The sequence below is a fragment of the Podarcis pityusensis genome, assembly GCF_964106645.2.
Source record: "Podarcis pityusensis genome assembly, chromosome: 10".
NCBI lineage: Eukaryota > Metazoa > Chordata > Lepidosauria > Squamata > Lacertidae > Podarcis > Podarcis pityusensis.
This window is the reverse complement of record NC_138035.1, coordinates 66,386,514-66,405,250: the sequence shown is the minus strand read 5'-3', so window position 1 is coordinate 66,405,250 and position 18,737 is coordinate 66,386,514. Positions and strand designations below refer to the sequence as shown.

At 45.1% G+C, this 18,737-nt stretch overlaps 1 protein-coding gene across 1 annotated transcript in view; it reads left to right on the top strand.

Annotated features, from left to right (window-relative positions):
• Nucleotides 1–11,833: 11,833 nt before the first annotated feature.
• TBC1D22A (TBC1 domain family member 22A) overlaps nucleotides 11,834–18,737 on the top strand; it is a 118,393-nt gene continuing 111,489 nt past the window's right edge. The window contains exons 1-2 of the mRNA XM_081023714.1: nucleotides 11,834–12,083; nucleotides 18,007–18,063. Coding sequence (XP_080879840.1) covers nucleotides 12,022–12,083; nucleotides 18,007–18,063 — 119 coding nt within the window. The 5' untranslated portion in view covers nucleotides 11,834–12,021. The remainder of the gene's footprint in view (nucleotides 12,084–18,006; nucleotides 18,064–18,737) is intronic.

Genomic DNA, 18,737 nt, shown 5'->3' with positions numbered 1-18,737 from the left:
CTGAAACCCACTCGTCTGCATTTTTAAAAAAATACATTTCAAAAGCCTTCTTTCATTTTCTAGCAGCGGCAAGAGAGCCTGCTCCCAATTCCTCTCCTGGGTTGAGAACGTGTTGGTTTAATTCGACAATCTACTGAAGTTGTGCCACTCTATAATACGGCACTTGAACGTTTGATGCATTATGAGCTTGAGGCCCATAATGACGAGGGGTGTGTAATGAGATAGATGTGGGAAGGAAGATATGGTCATTCCTTTTGATGCCAGCAAAACCTCCGTTGGAGACTCTTTCCTTTCCTGTCTTTGGCCGTTTCCCTGCCAATTGTTGCAGAGTTTAAGGGAACTGTAACAACCCTTCATGTGGCTTATTGGACTCTTGGAACAGACAGGTGGAATAGACACTTATACATGTATGGACCTTAGGCATGAACTGACGAGAGAATGAACTGATCTACTGGGTCTTCTGCTTTTCTCGTTGAACTTTATGAGACTTTTGTTGAAACCTACAATTTGATACAGTGGTACCTCGGGTTAAGTACTTAATTCATTCCGGAGGTCTGTTCTTAACCTGAAACTGTTCTTGACCTGAAGCACCACTTTAGCTAATGGGGCCTCCTGCTGCCGCCACGCTGCCAGAGCACGATTTCTGTTCTTATCCTGAAGCAAAGTTCTTAACCTGAGGTACTATTTCTAGGTTAGCGGAGTCTGTAACCTGAAGCGTATATAACCTGAAGCGTATGTAACCTGAGGTACCACTGTACAATGTATAGTATATCTTATTTATTCAAAAGTACAGCCGGTTACGTCTTGTGTGTTTATTGAATTGTTTAATGGAACGTCAAAAGGCTAACGCTCCCCGGTGCACAATGGTCTGCTATAGGTTACGACTCAAAATGACATGTCACTGCATCGGTTGAACCATTGCAACATTAACGGGGGGTGAGAAACGAGCTCCTTCTCTTAAAAACAACAGTGCATTGAGCGTAAACATGAGCTGTGTCACGTGGTTGAGTGACAGCTTTTATTTTAAAAACTACCTGCATTGATTACTCATCTTGGGAGAACAACATTGAGCATTAACAGACATTTGTCCGCAGGGCAATGCTTGTTTACAGACTCCCCAACCGCAGCATGTGTCTCCCCACCTCCACTTCTGATGGAGACAGAGTAAAATGTTGTTCAGGTCGATGAGGCCGAGGCAGGAGCAGAATGGTTTGAACTTCTCTGTGCCTACTCAGAAGCAGCAGCAGGATTAGGACCCTGTGCTGCCAGGTATTATGCAGCCACCTCCACCGCACCTCAAAACAATGTTCCATGCGCCGGCATACAAAAATCCCCACCCTTTTCAAAGCTGCAATCCTATACACACTTTTTGGGGAGCAAGGTCCATTTAACTCAGTGGGGCTTAGTCAGCAGGCAGGCAGAGGAGTGAGTTATCAAAATTGGCAAAATGTCCGGGATTTTGAGTACAGTGGTACCTCGGGTTACATACGCGGCGGGGTGAGCTCCCGTCTTCCGGTCCTAGCTCCTGCCCACCTAGCAGTTCGAAAGCACCCCTAAGTGCAAGTAGAGAAATAGGTACCGCTTTATAGCGGGAAGGTAAACGGCGTTTCCGTGTGCTGCACTGGTGCTGGCTCGCCAGAGCAGCTTCGTCATGCTGGCCACGTGACCCGGAAGTGTCTCCGGACAGCACCGGCTCCCGGCCTCTTAAGTGAGATGAGCGCACAACCCTAGAGTCGGACACGACTGGCCCGTACGGGCAGGGGTACCTTTTTAGGGTGCAGCAGAAGGGTGCAACAGCTCCATGGGGAAAGGGGTGGGAAGTCGACAAAAATAAGAGAAAAGACGAAATTGTGTTATGATTGTATATGTTAAAAATCTTGAAACTTAATAAAATATAATTTAAAAAATGAGCGGGTTATCGGGCACCTTTAAAGAATAACATGATGGCTTAACTGGAGAGATGGCAAAATCATTAGGGGGAGATATGATCATCAGATGGAGAGATCATCAGGGGGTTGGGGCAGGGTGTTCTTCAGTATGCGGATGATACCCAGTTGTACCTCTCTTTAAATCAGAATCAATGAAGGCAGTGAAGGTCCTATGTGAGTGCCTGGAGGCACTCACATAGGACTATTGCAATGTGCTCTACGTGGGGCTACCTTTGAAGGTGACCTGGAAACTACAACGAATTCAGAATGCGGCAGCTAGACTGGTGACTAGGAGTGGCTGCCAAGACCATATAACACTGGTCCTGAAGGACCTACATTGGCTCCCAGTATGTTTCCGAGCACAATTCCAACTGTTGGTGCTGACCTTTAAAGCCTTAACGGCCTCAACCCACTATACCTGAAGGAGCGTCTCCACCCCCATTGTTCAACCTGGAAACTGAGGTCCAGCTCCATGGGCCTCCTGGCTGTTCCCTCACCACAAAAAGTGAAGTTGCAGGGAACCAGGAGATAAATAACTATCTGGCCTTTAGAAGACATCTGAAGGCAGCCCTGTTTAGGGAAGTTTTTAATGTTTGAAGTTTTATCATGTTTCCAATATTCTGTTGGGAGCCGCCCATAGTGGCTGGGGAAACCCAGCCAGATGAGCGGGGTATAAAAATCATCATCACCATCATCATCAACTACTACTATTACAAACAAGGGGCTGGTCTGTGAACTTGTGGTGACTGAGTCCCACCACAAGGCAAGGGACATTTGGGAAGCAAGGAGGACCACTAGGTAGTGTAACTCTGTGTTCCCTTGCCAGGGACTATTGAACTGAATAGGACTTGCTTCTGAGTAGGATTGCATATTCAGTTTCAGAGACTGATTGGAACGCCCCTTATTACTGCTTGCTGGCTTCTTATGAATGCCTATTTTCTTGGGTAGAGTGAATTCCACTCCTCGTTAGAAAAAGAAAAAGAAAGATAAAACATCAGAAGATTTAAATCTCTACTCAGGCACATTTTGGCTAAGCAAGGGGGAAACTGAAGCATACGTTTTGTACAAGGTGTGGGGATTACCTCTGTGCCGCTCTCCCAAGTTACATGCCTGTCAGTCATTCCTAATATATTAGCCCATATAAACTGCAGGGTGTCAGAAATCTGAATGGTAGACCCCTGCCAGAGTCTACATAAGTTGATATTACGTCTAAAGTGGCAGCTTTCTTACATAAAGGGCACCATAAATCCAAGCACGTTGTGTTTCATCAAAGTACGGTGTACTAAATGAATATTTCATGTATTATTCTTTTACTTTTTACACTGTTTACTGTCAAATGTAGTTCAGGTTTTTGTGGAAAGTGACACCCCTGGATCTAATTTCAATTTATCCGGTTAAGACTCAGTAACGATTTGCTCATGACCTTGTCATTCACTCCCAGTCAAGTCCTAGCTTCTGTTACTGCAGGCAGTTCATATTTCATTAAGCCTCTTGTATAACCTCTGAAAATCTAATATTAAAGGTCAGTAAATATTTTAGTGAGCTTGCAGAGCCAGAAAACGAGAACTGAACAGTCTGCTTGAAGCACAAAAGAAATAAGCCATTAAATGTAAGCTGAGTCTGGAGAAATGTATTTGAATTTTACTCGTATGTTCACGGATCTCAGCTACAGGGTTTCATTTTGGGAGGGCTGGGGGAATCCCTGGCAAAACTGGCATGTTGTGGTATCCCAACATGAGCACCCACACCTGGATAAGTTTATCGTGGGTGGTACAACATACCTGATCGCCAAAGAACTGATGCTTTTGAATTATGGTGCTGGAGGAGACTCTTGAGAGTCCCATGGACTGCAAGAAGAACAAACCTATCCATTCTGAAGGAGATCAGCCCTGAGTGCTCACTGGAAGGACAGATCCTGAAGCTGAGCCTCCAATACTTTGGCCACCTCATGAGAAGAGACCCTGGAAAAGACCCTGATGTTGGGAAAGATGGAGGGCACAAGGAGAAGGGGACGACAGAGGACGAGATGGTTGGACAGTGTTCTCAAAGCTACCAACATGAGTTTGAACAAATTGCGGGAGGTAGTGGAAGACAGGAGTGCCTGGTGTGCTCTGGTCCATGGGGTCACGAAGAGTCGGACACGACGAAACGACTAAACAACAACAACAACATACCCACCACCGTTTCCAATGAAAATAGGTGTTATGTGTTCAGTGGTCTGTGTTTGCCTGAGCTTGAGTCTGGACGAAGGATTCTGAGCCCCCGTGTTCTGATTTGATACATGATATCCAATCACAGAACATTTCAGGATTTGGGATTCTGCCATTGGTCCTTAAACTCTGACTTATGATTCGCAGCTTGGAAGTTTGGACAGCCAATCATGTTGGGCGTGGGTGTGGCCCAGGCCTTTAGATATGTATACAGTGGTACCTGGGGTTAAGAACTTAATTTGTTATGGAGGTCTGTTCTTAACCTGAAACTGTTCTTAACCTGAGGTACCACTTTAGCTAATGGGGCCTCTTGCTGCCACCGCCAGGCGATTTCTGTTCTTATCCTGAAGCAAAGTTCTTAACCCGAGGTACTATTTCTGGGTTAGCGGAGTCTGTAACCTGAAGCGTCTGTAACCCGAGGTACCACTGTATAAGCAGTTGCTTTGCTCCTGTTGTTCAGTTCTGTTTGTTCAGTAAAGATTCTTACTGATATCACTGTGTCTTGCCTCATGGGAACCCACCTATACTTCAATAGGGATGCCCTATTCCATTATTATTATTATTATTATTATTATTATTATTTTACTATTTATACCCTACCCATCTGACTGGGTTGCTCCAGCCACTCTGGACATAACAGATATAAAAACATAATAAAACATTTAACATTTAAAAACCTTCCCTATTCAGGGCTGCCTTCAGATGTCTTCTAAAGGTTGTATATTTACTTATCTCCTTGTCTTGGGGGGGGGTCACATTACTCCCTGCCCTCTAAAATTTCTCTGATGAAAATAGGCATGTCCCACCATACTCTTCTACATTTCTCCGATGAAAATAGGGACGTCCTGAGGAAAAATAAGACATTCCAGGATCAAATCAGAAATTGGGACAGCTTCTGTAAATCTGGAACTAACCCTGGAAAATAGGGATACTGGGAGGTTCTGGGTATAATGATCAGCAGTGGTCAGTGGATGGTTGTGAGCCATTCATCAGCCTATGTTTTCTGCAAATGTCCAGATATGGCATTACTAACAGGAAGTTTAAAAAACAGCAAGTGGCTCACAATTGCAGGGCAGGGGTGACTCATTCTGCAGACATTGGCACTGCAGCTGCCTGAGGATGCAAGTCCTGATGCCAGGCTTGATCTCTCCAAATATAATGGAGTACGTTTTTGTTAATGAAAATTCAGTGGAATTTTTTGCCCCCCAGCGAGTCACTGCTGTATGCTGCAAACTTTTTAACAGAGGTTTTGTGCAATCTATTCCCAAGAACAGGAGCAGTTCTAACAATAGCAGCCCTGTGGTATTTGTAAATGTCTCAGGAAATGGCAGAACGGACTGATAACTCAACTCCTCAGACCACACCTCTTCTCTCTCTCAAAACGTCGCAAACACTTAAAGCCAGCAAATCAGTCCCAATCAATGTTTCAAAGCGAACCTGAATGTTATCATCGGAGCAGGAATTCAGTACGTACAACGGTTATTCAGGGACAGAAAAGAGATGAGCAAACCCTGCAAAAAATACAGGTAAGAACCAAGAGCAATGTGTTCACTCTCCTCACCATCTCACTATTAGGAAAACTTGCTCCTGTTCTTTTCCAAACAGATTCAAAATATCTCTGTGTGTCAGTCTATCTGTCCTGCTTTTCTCTATAACAAAGGAACTCTCTTGACTGCAGCAGAACAAATCAAAGGAACATAACTGTTCCCTGCCCTTCCCCTCTATTTTCAAGGGTGGTGATCAGAGACAGGACAAAAAAATTAATTTATAAGTTCTGTTGAAACAAACAATTTTTAGATTTCTAGCTTGCAATGTAGGCAAAGCCGCATTGCTTTCTCTACAGAACACAGTGGAGGCTTCCATGTCCAAACTCATGTCACTCCATTCAGTGTGGGATTTAGGGAAGGAGAAAGGGAAAAAGCGAAAATGCAAATTATAAGCCTCTCTGACTGGTTTCAGTGTTATCACACTACCCTCTCTTGGGTTTTGCCACCAATGGAAAAGAGGCTCTCAATTTGCCCAGGTGGCTTGTGAGTGTGATAGCCAAACAGCACCTGAGAGGCTACTATCTGTTTGGAAAGATTTGTTTTAAATACATCAGTAGAAATCCAATTAATACATTCCAGCTCATGAAAGACAAAAGCGTAATGGAATCAAAGGGAAACCAATAGCATTTTATATGCAAATGAATGTTGGGAGATGGAGAAATATGGAACAGTGTGTGCAAGTAATAATTACGTGTAAAAACAAAGTAGAATATGAATTTGCAACATAGCTAATTACTTGCACACACATAGTAAATTCCAACACAGCTGTGAAACAGGGACATCCTTAAGATATTATATCAAAATAGATACAACTGTCACATATGGTTGTCCATTTCCTGATTTCTGAAGTGTTTTTAAAGAAATTGTTGTTATGAATGCTAGTTAAATTTTGCTCAGGCCTGAACTTTTCTCAGATAGTTGATGACCTAGCTTCCTTTTCCAGACCCAAATTCCAAAATCTCAAAGAGTAGTTTCAGAGTAGAAAAGCATTTCCTTGTATTATTCTCTTCCCCATGCTTTTTAAAAAGCAAAACAGCCCTCCCCTATTTGTTGAATTAAATGATAAGAATATGTTCCACAGCTAGCTCTTGGGGGGAAACAGGATGTGACTAAGGACATTCCGTTAACAATGGACAAATGCATGTGTCTGTCTTTTAATTTTAATTACACTGACTTTATGCCAACTCTGCCAGCAAAATATATTACAGCAAAGCATGCTGAATCTATTTGCTACAAGTGATACCACCTGGCTATATTCAGGTCAGGCATGTATTTAAAGCACACGCCTTGTGGCGAAAGCTAGCAAGGAATTCCAGAGCGGTGAGTGAGCAGGGTGGCAGAGGAGAGGTGGAGTTTATCATCCTTCCTTGGTGCCAAGCATGGAAACCAAGCTGGCTTCCAAAGGAGGGAAGCCCTTTCAACCACATGCTGCAGAAATGTACAGTGGTACCTCAGGTTACATACGCTTCAAGTTACATATGCTTCAGGTTACAGACTCCGCTAACCCAGAAATAGTACCTTGGGTTAAGAACTTTGCTTCAGGATGAGAACAGAAATTGTGCTCCAGCGGCACGGCGGCAGCAGGAGGCCCCATTAGCTAAAGTGGTGCTTCAGGTTAAGAACAGTTTCAGGTTAAGAACGGACCTCCGGAACGAATTAAGTACTTAACCCAAGGTACCACTGTATCACTTTCTGCAGACTAGCAACTTTTGTGGCCTTGTTTGCAAAGATGTAATATCGTGTTGTAATAATGAAACTTTCTAAGTAATGTGCCAAGGGTCACCTACACTACAGAGGATCGGGCTGCCTGAAAGCAGCTGGAGCTGGAAGCATCTTTCTTTACACAGCCATTTCACTTTTGAACAACTTCCCCCTGTCCTAACAATGCCATATCCAAGCAGGAGCAATCTGTTTTATATTCAACCACGCTTAGAATTGCAGCCTTAACAATAAAAGGGAGTAGACCGACCAATCAAGAGCTGCTTTGCCAAGAAATTAACTGCAAGGCTGTGACTGCCCAGTGCTGGCCAAAATTTTAGCAGAACCCGTTGTGCCTTAGGTTTCATTACCCAATAATCGGTATGGAGATCAGCCTGCACTTTCTCCTTTCAGAAAGCCACCCGAGAGCCTTTTAAGCCAGCGATGAGAAGTTCCTGCTCTTTCCCCCCCAAAATCTTCCAACGTTTGCAGCTTTCATATTCTTACACGCCACCCCAATCTCCAGAAGCAGTGCGAGATTTCAGGGGTTGCAGGCATACTTACCAGGATCTGTCTTCCCTTTGGGGGAATTAGGCACAGCAGAGACAGTGGTGCCTTTATGATATATGGTTTTATTTACACCAGCGTACAAACTGCCCCTAGATGGAGAGATTGCAGAGCATTCACATCCTATGAGGGTCTGGCTTCCCTGTTACAGGCAGCACTGGATTGAAAGGACTGCCAAAAGCCATCCTTTGTGTTTCCTGGTTCCAGCCTGCTCACATGGAGTTCTAATAATAATAATAATAATAATAATAATAATAATAATAATAATAAATTTTTATTTATACCCCGCCCTCCCCAGCCAAGACCGGGCTCAGGGCGGCTAACAACCAATAATAAAAACAAGTTGATTAAAATACAATTTAAAAGATTAAGATACAACATTAAAACAGTTAGGGAGCAATCTCATCATAGGAGGAGAAAGGAAAAAGAAAAACTGATTCTGAGCCAAAGGCCAGGTGGAACAACTCTGTCTTACAGGCCCTGCGGAAAGAGATCAGATCCCGCAGGGCCCTGGTCTCAAGAGACAGAGCATTCTACCAGGCCGGAGCCAGTGTTGAGAAGGCCCTGGCTCTGGTTGAGGCTAATCTAACTTCCTTAGGGCCCGGGACCTCTAGGGTATTGCTATATATGGACCTTAAGGTCCTCCGTGGGGCATACCAGGAGAGGCGATCCTGTAGGTACGAGGGTCCTAGGCTGTGAAGGGCTTTAAAAGTCAAAACCAGCACCTTAAATCTGACCCTGTACTCCACCGGGAGCCAATGCAGCTTGAAAAGGACTGGGTGAATATGCTCCCATGACAGAGACCCTGTGAGGAGCCTCGCTGCTGCATTCTGCACCTGCTGGAGTTTCTGGGACAGCTTCAAGGGCAGCCCCGCATAGAGCGAATTCTGTCCCTCTTTCTCCTTCTTGCTGCTAACCAACGTCCCTCAGCCTACCTCGTTCAAAGTTTATTTCATTTATTACTACTATTATTTACACCCCACTTTTCCTCCAAAGAGTTCACACACTTCTTCCTCTACTCCATTTTTATCCTCTCAACAACCCCACAAGGTAGGCAGGGGTCGGCAAAGTTTTTGTGGCAGGTTCAAGGTCCCGCAGATGCCGCGGTGAACCGGAGTGCATGAGTGTGCGCACACGCATGCGCAAACGTTATTTCCGGTGCTCCTTCCGGCATGGAGGACGCGTGCGCAGCTTCACATTGGCTGCAGGAGCTTCCTGCAGCCAATGGGAAGCCGGCCAGAGTCACGGAAGGCAGTCCCCGCTCTACCCCGCGCTGGTTTAGCGCAGCGCACAGGAGCCGAGCGGGTGGCGGGGGTCCATGGGCCCCCATGGGCTGCTTGTGGCCTATGGGCCTTAGGTTGCCAACCCCTGGAGGTAGGCTTAGGCTGAGAGTGACTGACTCAAGGTCACCCAGTGAGCTTCATGGCTGAGTGGGGATTTGAACCCTGGTCTCCCAGGTCCTAGTCCACCACTCTAACCAGGGTCGACTTAAGCATATCCGGCGCCATGGTGCAAAGATCCCTCCGGTGCCCCCTCTTTCCCAGAGTTGCTGACCTTTTTAAGGGAGGACGGCGCTGCAGGCGACATGCCCAGCTTTGCGGGGCTGGAGGAGGCGGGCAGCGACTGGAGGGCAGCTCCTCTGGTGGGGAAGAGGCGGAGGCTGGACGTGGCAGCTCCCGGCTCAGTTGGCCGCTTTGTGCCATGGTGGCCACGGCAGGTGGAGGCTCCGGGCGCGGCACTGCTTTGGCATGGCATGGCGGAGGGCTGATGCTGGGAGGCGCCGCATCCAGCCTCCGTCCTACTCTGGCGCCCTCCAGAACCTGGCGTCCTGGCGCCCTGTGCCACTAGCCTCTATGGGTAAGACGCCCCTGACTCTAACCACTGGATCTTAAAACTGAAACCCTTTGCCCACTAGCACCCAGCAATGAAGGGGCCCCACTACCCCTTGCCTGGCAGTCTTGCTCTCTGAGGGTTTTGTTGATGGACCATCACTGGCGTTTGTTCCCTGATCCAGCTAGCTCTGCTCAACTGACTTGGCTCTTTGCATAACTAAATCCAGGCGGTTTACATGGACGTGGGCAGGGGGGCAGCAGCTGCCCCCCAATTCAAGTAAATAAATAAAAATACTTAACTAACTGACCAATCACGTCACAGATAACTCGGTTCTGTGCCCCCCAACATAAAGCATGCCCCTAACATAAATCACGAGGGATGCAGGTGGCGCCGTGGGTTAAACCACAGAGCCTAGGACTTGCCAATCAGAAGGTCAGCGGTTCGAATCCCCACGACGGGGTGAGCTCCCGTTGGTCAGTCCCTGCTCCTGCAAACCTAGCAGTTCGAAAGCACGTCAAAGTACAAGTAGATAAATAGGTACCACTCCGTTGGGAAGGTAAATGGCATTTCCATGTGCTGCTCTGGTTTGCCAGAAGCGGCTTAGTCATGCTGGCCACATGACCCGGAAGCTGCACGCCGGCTCCCTCGGCCAATAAAGCGAGATGAGTTCCACAACCCCAGAGTCGGTCACGACTGGACCTAACGGTCAGGGGTCCCTTTACCTTTACCTTTAACATAAATCATGGCTAGACCCATGTGGGTTTCCATATTTGACAAAGTTTGATCAAACCTTCATTAAGTCTGACTTTTACCAAATCCAGGAATTATGGGCAGTCTGCTCCAACGGCTGCCCCAAATTCATAACACTATACCATACTCTCCAAGTGTTCCTGTTTTCCAGGGTCAGTCCTGGATTTACAGATGTCGTCGTGGTTTCTGATTTGATCCCAGAATTTCCTGCTTTCCTTAGGACGTCCCTCATTTAATCAGAGAAATGTTGTCGAGCATGGGAATAATATAATAATAATAATTCATTATTTGTACCCCACCCATCTAACTGGGTTGCCCCAGCCACTCTGGGCATCTTCCATCCTATATAAAAACATAGTAAAACATCAAATCTTAAAAAGCTTCCCTATACAATCAATCACCCCCAAAACAAGAGAGGGGTTTAATAATAATAATACTTTGGTTGATCTGATTTACATCCTATGCCCTTTCAAAAAGGGTTTTTTGGGGGGCGGAGGGCAATTGGGTTGTTTTTATTTTTATTATGTATTTTGTGATTTTATATATTGATTTTACTCTGTGAACTGCCCTGAGACCCCCGGATATAGGGTGGTATATAAATTCAAAAAATAACAACAAATAATAATAATAATAATAATTAATATTAATGAGCCAACCCTTTTGCTGATTAGCATCCTGTACCTTTTTAATGTGTTGGTAGGAGTTATTGTTCTGTTCTTGCTTTTATTATGAATTTTGTGCTTTTATCTTGCCTTTTTATGCCGTGAACTGCCCAAGATCTCCAGAGGAAGGGCAGCATAAGTAACACAATAAATAACAGAACAATAATAATTTTTTTAAATGCACGTTTAAGTAGCTCTTGGAAACCAGAGAAAAGAATCAAGGCATGAAGGAAGTGCATATCAGATGCTTGCGGTGGCGCAAGCCGAACCCCTTTGAAACTTGACTATTTTATAAGGGATGTTTCTGAGTCCTAGCGTCTATTTGACGCCGATTCATCAGCGTTCAGCTGTAAAAAGACGCCACGCCCCTCCAGGCAAATTATAGCCACTTCAGAGTAGGCGGGGTCAAGCGGCGGGAGCCAATGAACAGCCGAGAAACAGCGAAGGCCATAACACCTGGGCTTCCATTGGTCGAAATTCCAGCTCTTCCTCAGATCTGATTCGAGGATTTTGATTGGGCGAAAACCGAAAAAACCCACACGCCGGGCAGTACGCTCACTCGCGACTGGGCGTAGTCGACAGCTGTTCCCCGGCAGCCAATGGGGAGAGGGGTTGTTGCAGGGTGCCAAGATGGCGGCGCGCTGCTTTCTGTCAGGGAGAAGAGGGGCAGGGATGGAGTGAGGGCCGCGGCGCTCGGCTTTGGGGTGGGGGTGGGGAATAACGGTCGGGGCCCCCGGTCTGGCTCTGGGCGTCCCTGCGCTCGAGGCCGCGGCGGCGGCGGGGGCTCTCGCTTTCCGGGTGAAAAAGGCTATGAGGTGACGGGAAGATGGCGAGCGACGCGGGTAGGAAGCAGTTCTGGAAGCGGAACGCGTCCCGGGTGCCGGGCAGGTGAGCGAGGGCGCGGGTGGAAAAGTTTCTCCCGGCGGGCGGGAGGCTCCCGCTGAGGCGGAAATCTCGAAATGGGACCAGCTTGCCCCTGTTTTCTTGGTTCTCGGTGGGGCTTTGCGCGAAGTAAACATGCCCGCCGGTGTGGCGCTCGCTGTGGGGCGGCACAAATTGGCGAAGGGGGGAAAACGCTTGGGGGTTGCTGCTTCTATTATGGCACAGAGCACGGGCAGATTTGTGTTAGGGGTGGGGGCAGGAAGCCAGAATTTAGGTCGGGGAGGTGGACCAGGAGTCCCAGTGCCGGATTTGTTGTTGTTGTTTAGTCGTTTAGTCGTGTTCGACTCTTCGTGACCCCATGGACCAGAGCATGCCAGGCACTCCTGTCTTCCACTGCCTCCCACAGTTTGGTCAGACTCAGGTTTGTAGCTTCGAGAACACTGTCCAACCATCTCGTCCTCTGTCCTCCCCTTCTCCTTGTGCCCTCCATCTTTCCCAACATCAGGGTCTTTTCCAGGGAGTCTTCTCTTCTCATGAGGTGGCCAAAGTATTGGAGCCTCAGCTTCAGGATCTGTCCTTCCAGTGAGCACTCAATGCTGATTTCCTTCAGAATGGATAGGTTCGAATGGATAAGCTCTGCTTGTTGTTGTTTAGTTGTGCCCGATTCTTTGTGACCCCATGGACCAGAGCACGCCAGGTACTCCTGTCTTCCACTGCCTCCCGCAGTTTGGTCAAACTCATGTTAGTAGATTCGAGAACACTGGTACCACCTGACCTTCCTACACCTCTGTAGCTCTGGACCTCCAGACACACTACCCAGACTAGCAACCCAGGGAGGTTACTTTGGTGCTACTAATGCCAATGGTTTGACTTCATCCCCAGAGGCACACTGTCTCTTGAGACAGATGCATGGCAATGCTATTGCAATGAAAAGGCCTGTGATGAATCAGAAATTTGAAGTATATTAGAATGGATATTGTGAAAAAGAAGGAGAATGAGTGAAGAAATAGAGGTGGCAGGGAGCATATGAAATTAAGTGTGGGGATACATTTTTAAGGTTCAAAGGAGTCTTTTAGTGAGTTCTTCTAATGCAAAGACTAGGAATGTGGAACAAAGACAAATACCTTGCTTTGTTGTTGTTTAGTTGTTTAGTCGTGCCCGACTCTTCTTGAACCCATGGACCAGAGCACGCCAGGCACTCCTGTCTTCCACTGCCTCCCGCAGTTTGGTCAAACTCATGCTGGTATTAATATACTTCTTAATTGTACAGTCATACCTCGGGATACAGATGCTTCAGGAGGGGGGGCAAGAGAGTGGGGCCCTAAGCTATGGCTTGTTTAGCTTATACGTAAAGCAATGACAAACCTAGACAGCATCCTAAAAAGCAGAGACATGACCTTGCCAACAAAGGTCCGTATAGTTAAAGCTATGGTTTTCCCAATAGTGATGTATAGAAGTGAGAGCTGGACCATAAAGAAGGCTGATCGCTAAAAAATTGATGCTTTTGAATTATGGTGCTGGAGGAGACTCTTGAGAGTCCCATGGACTGCAAGAAGATCAACCCTCTCCATTCTGAAGGAAATCAGCCCTGAGTGCTCACTGGAAGGACAGATCGTGAAGCTGAGGCTTCAATACTTTGGCCACCTCATGAGAAGAGAAGACTCCCTGGAAAAGACCCTGATGTTGGGAAAGATTGGGGCACAAGAAGAAGGGGACGACAGAGGATGAGATGGTTGGACAGTGTTCTCGAAGCTACAAACATGAGTCTGACCAATCTGCGGGAGGCAGTGGAAGACAGAAGTGCCTGGCGTGCTCTGGTCCATGGGGTCACGAAGAGTCGGACATGACTAAACGACTAAACAACAACAATTTCTTTCCAGCCTAATGGATGCTCTGCAGCCTTATGGATATTTTATGATTGTACATATTGTAGACTGTTTCTCTGTGGTTTTATGAACTGTTTCGTTTTAACTTGTTTAATCTTTGTTGCAACCTGCCTTGGGATTGTTAGATGAAGGGTTGGTTAGAAACATTTAAAACACATGCAATATAGTGTTGCAAACAGCAGATGTTGATGACTACAACAGAAAAGAATGTTCAGGTTGCTGGGGTGGGGGAGCACATCTCATTACCTTTTGTGATGGCCTGTTGACAACTGTCTTTAGAAGGTAATAGGCATTATTTGGCTAAAATTGAGAAGACAGAGCTTGTGGATTTCATTAATAATTTGAATAGCTACTGGAACTTTTGTTCCCATAGTAAAGCCCTCTGTACTTAGCTAGAGCAGGGTGAGAATATTTGGCTGAGGTGGTTTTGAATGCTAGTGTAGGTTAAAATGGGGATTTTTGAAAGGTTTATGGGGTGTTAGGAGAGGGATAGTACCTCTGGTGAGGACATATCATGCTCTTCTGAGGTAGTTTGTCCACCTTTGGTCCCCACCCTGCTCAGATCTCACCTGTGACTCCTAGAAGCTGTCAGCATGTGACAGCAGCAGGAACAGCTTTGACTGGTCGGCTAGGCTAAACCAGGTGAAGGTAGCTGATGGGTCTCATACCATTGGTGAGTTAGGGACTTCCTCTGCATGCGAAGCCAGAGTCTGGTGGGTTGAGCAGACAAGACCAATAGTGGGTCCAATGGTCAAGAAGGTGGTTTCAGCATGTGCTGTCAAGGGAAGTGAGGAGCAGATGGGGCTCGTCAACCTGGGTAGGTAGCCAACCTAGGAGAAGGAAAACTCTGATCCTAAACCTCCGTTGCCTTGTGGGATATCTTTGGGAGAAGAAAAGGCTAAGGCTTAAACCCTACACAAATCCGGAGTGGAGTCCCTAAGACAGTTGGATAGCACCTTGTACTGTACACGTACAAGGCAACTCTGGCAACTACTGCAGCTAAACTAGTGCCAAACATATTTCTTCTTTCTATTGGACCACATCAGCGAGACTAAGAGGGCAGTCTTGACGTCTAGGCAACCCAGGATCTCCATACACACTGCCTAGGTTTGCACCTTGGGGAGATCTCTTTAGTGCTGCTAACACAGCGGTTTTACTTTACTTTACCCCTCCACTGTCTTTTGAGACAGATGGATTCCAATGCAATGATAACGACACATGTTGATTATCGGACATGACTGTGGAATAGATTACCATTCTCTGGTTCCCTATGGATTTTACTAACCTGAAATAGAATCTTCATTTCATTCATAAGAATATATTGAAAAGGAAATCTTTTGAACATGCTATTTTACACAACTAATCTTAAATTATATTGGGGATATATACTGAAAATTCCATAATACTTTGGAACTGGACAGATTTCTTGTATGTGTGAGAGAGACTGTCGCAGTGGGTAGTGCTGGTGGGAATGTTGCATAGCCCCATAATTTATAATAGGGTCAAGAAAGGAAGATGTTAAAGCATGCATGGAAGAATACTCCCCTAAATCAGGGGGACTGTTCTTCAGGTCCTCTCCTGGGGCCAGTGCTTGGCCTTGTCTTCAGATGAATAACCAATGAGGTTCATCTGAGACACGATTATTTACTAATAAGTGCTGCCAGGTCGTGTGATCCTGTCCCTCAGTAATCACATGGGGGTCCTGTTTATGTAAGGAATGTTTGAAGGATGCTAGTGTCGGGCTAGGAGCATTGTGGATTCCTGACACATGGGATGCACTAGAATGTTTTTCATCAGCGGGCTGTGTCCATAGCATAGGAAGATGCCCGTTTTCCTCAGCAGATAAAGAGTCACTTGTAACAGCACTTAATAGTCTGCAGTTGTTATACCTCTTACTTGGCTTCTCCACCCACATCTCCCAGTCACTGACTTTCTTGCACAACTGTTGGGTTGAAATAAGCGACAGACGAATGGCAAGGTGTCATACGGGAGGCATCTCCTGAGCAAGTCTCGGAGAGTCCCTTTCATTGAATATTACAACATTACCACATATGTGCTTGTTGCTGATTGGTTTACATGAATACAATGCAAAGGTTGAATATGGGTATTAATCATCGATAGATTAAAGGTTGGGAAAGGGAACACAGAATTGGACAGGCGTGAAACCTCCTTATTAAACTGTTAACTAGTGATTGAGTATCAAGACTTAAACTATTACTAATGATTGATTTTGCATGACATGAAAGAACATAACAATCGCGTTCCGTAGATGTGGTCAACAATGCGTTAAGAACAGGTCAGAGTATAATGTTTTCATGAACTCAATATGAACTGAACATTCTAGGGTGATGAGGGAATGTCTTAGTATTAGAACGGTTTGTGCAGCATGTGCAGAAGAAAAGCTTAGAAGCAAAACTTCCCATCATGCCACAGTCATGTGCAGAAGCAAAGCTTCTCTTCACACAACCTCTCCCTGGCAGCATCCACTGAATCAGGTTATGGTATATGAATATGCAAGTGATATATTAAAATTCACTATAGATACTTGCATAGTATTTCTACATCTAATCTTGAAGAATGTGGTATGGTGTGTGATACTAGAGAAGGAAATGTGGACAGTACCACATGTAGGAAGTTCTACACTACAATATATGCAATACTTGTAAAAACAAACTGTAGATTTATTTGTTTCACAATTAGCCTACTAGGATGCAATTTCTTAGTAATGCAGTATTCAAGATTAGTGAGTGCTTATGACTTCTAAGATGGTATATAATTCCAGCATTTAAAACTTTGATGAAAAGGGGTGTGACGGAGATAAGTCCTTGAAGTATTAATTCTAGTCTACACTAGTAAGTTGCATTCAAGTATTTTGAGTTGGATGCTTTCTATTTCAATACTACTTTAAGCAAGGCACTTAAAACATCACAAAAATGAAATTAAGGCATATTGAAGTTGACTCTTGTGTTTTTTAATATATATAATGGCCGTGCATGATTTTTCAGGAGAGTTCTCCTGGAAACATCACAGATGTGCAAGACGTGCAGTGACCAAATGTGGCTTTTGACTATTATTAGGCTAGTTGGGTTTGCTTCACTTGGTCCTGGTCTACCTAGTTATTTGATAAAAACCAATCCATTAAATTTTGCAAGTAAAGCATTAGTGTGGTACATTGTGAAATATTCCCCATAGTTAAAAGAAATAAGTCCAGGTGAAATGATGATTTGGGCTGAAGCGGTAGCAAATTTCAGTTTGGTAGGGCCTCATCCTTGTTACTTACACAGTATTTTAAACAGCGTTAATGCAGCAGTAGGTGAATCTCTACCTACTGTGTGATCATCAGCTCAAAGATCTAGCTAGTGCTTTTCAGTACAGAATAGTTTAACAAGCTTGTTGTTGCTGAAAGCATTTTAATGTGGAGAGGGCTGACATTGTTGTCTTGCTTATCTGATAATGTTAGGGTTTTGCCTGCGATCCGACACCCACTACACCACTTCTATTGGCCATCCTGACTGGGGCTGATTGGAGATGGAGTCTTAACAACCTATAAGGGTCTTGGTTTCCCTGTCTCTGATGAGTGTTTGCAGGTGCTTTCAGTATAGCTATGATCCAAATCTTAAAAGGATGCACAGAAGGTGACCATTTTATGCATGTCCAATTGACACTGTTCCCGTTTTGGCAGATGGGGGCAGGGCAAACTTATATGCGCACAAGGGCCAGGAATGGAAACTCTGCATGAAATGGTTGCCCCCTGTATGTTTATTGTCTTAAGCTGGATGTCCTCATCTGTTTATATAAAATACATTTCTGTTAAAGAGTGCCGCATATCCCTTCCTACCAATGTATGGTTTAGTTTAACTGGAGTACTGTTTATAAATAGTATAAATTTATAGTATAAGACTTCTTATTGTATAAGAGAAGTCTTGAGTTATTTTTGAAGCCTGCTAAACACACTTATTAGGGAGTCAGCTTCATTAAAATTCCATGTAAATAGGTGTTGGATTATGCTGTAATTGTACTAAACTTTCTTTCTTCCTTTTTAGTATTCAACATGTATACGGAGCTCAGCATCCTCCTTTTGATCCACTGTTGCACGGAACGTAAGTTTTTTTCTTTTTCAAAGCAGATAAAGGACTTAAATCTTCTCAGTATCTAATCTTTTGTTGAAGTCAATGCTTTAGTCATCTTCTCTTTCTGCTTCTGACCATATTGCTCTCTTCGTTCCTGCTTTCCACCGGCTTTTTGAATTTTATTGCTAAACATTTAATTACTTTGGCTTAGCTTGAAAGTCCTTTCACTTTATGGAATAAGCTAATCAGTTTGTAATGCTGTACAGTGGTGCCTCGCAAGACGAAATTAATCCGTTCCACGAGTCTCTTCGTCTAGCGGTTTTTTCGTCTTGCGAAGCAACCCTATTAGCGGCTTAGCGCTATTAGCGGTTTAGCGGCTATTAAAGGCTTAGCGGCTTAGCGGCTAAAAGGCTATTAGCGGCTTAGCGGCTTAGAAAAAGGGGGGGGAAGCGAAAAAAATCGCAAGACTCGCAAGACTTTTTTGTTTTGCGAAGCAAGCCCATAGGGAAATTCGTCTTGCGAAGCGCATCGAAAAACGGAAAACCCTTTCATCTAGCGGGTTTTTCGTCTTGCGAGGCATTCGTCTTACGGGGCACCACTGTATTCTGTTAAGTAATTTTAATTTAAGCAACTGTGTTTCTTTACTATTGACAACTGTTGCCAAAATTAGGGTAACTTATTTTCATTTTTCAAAGCATTTGACT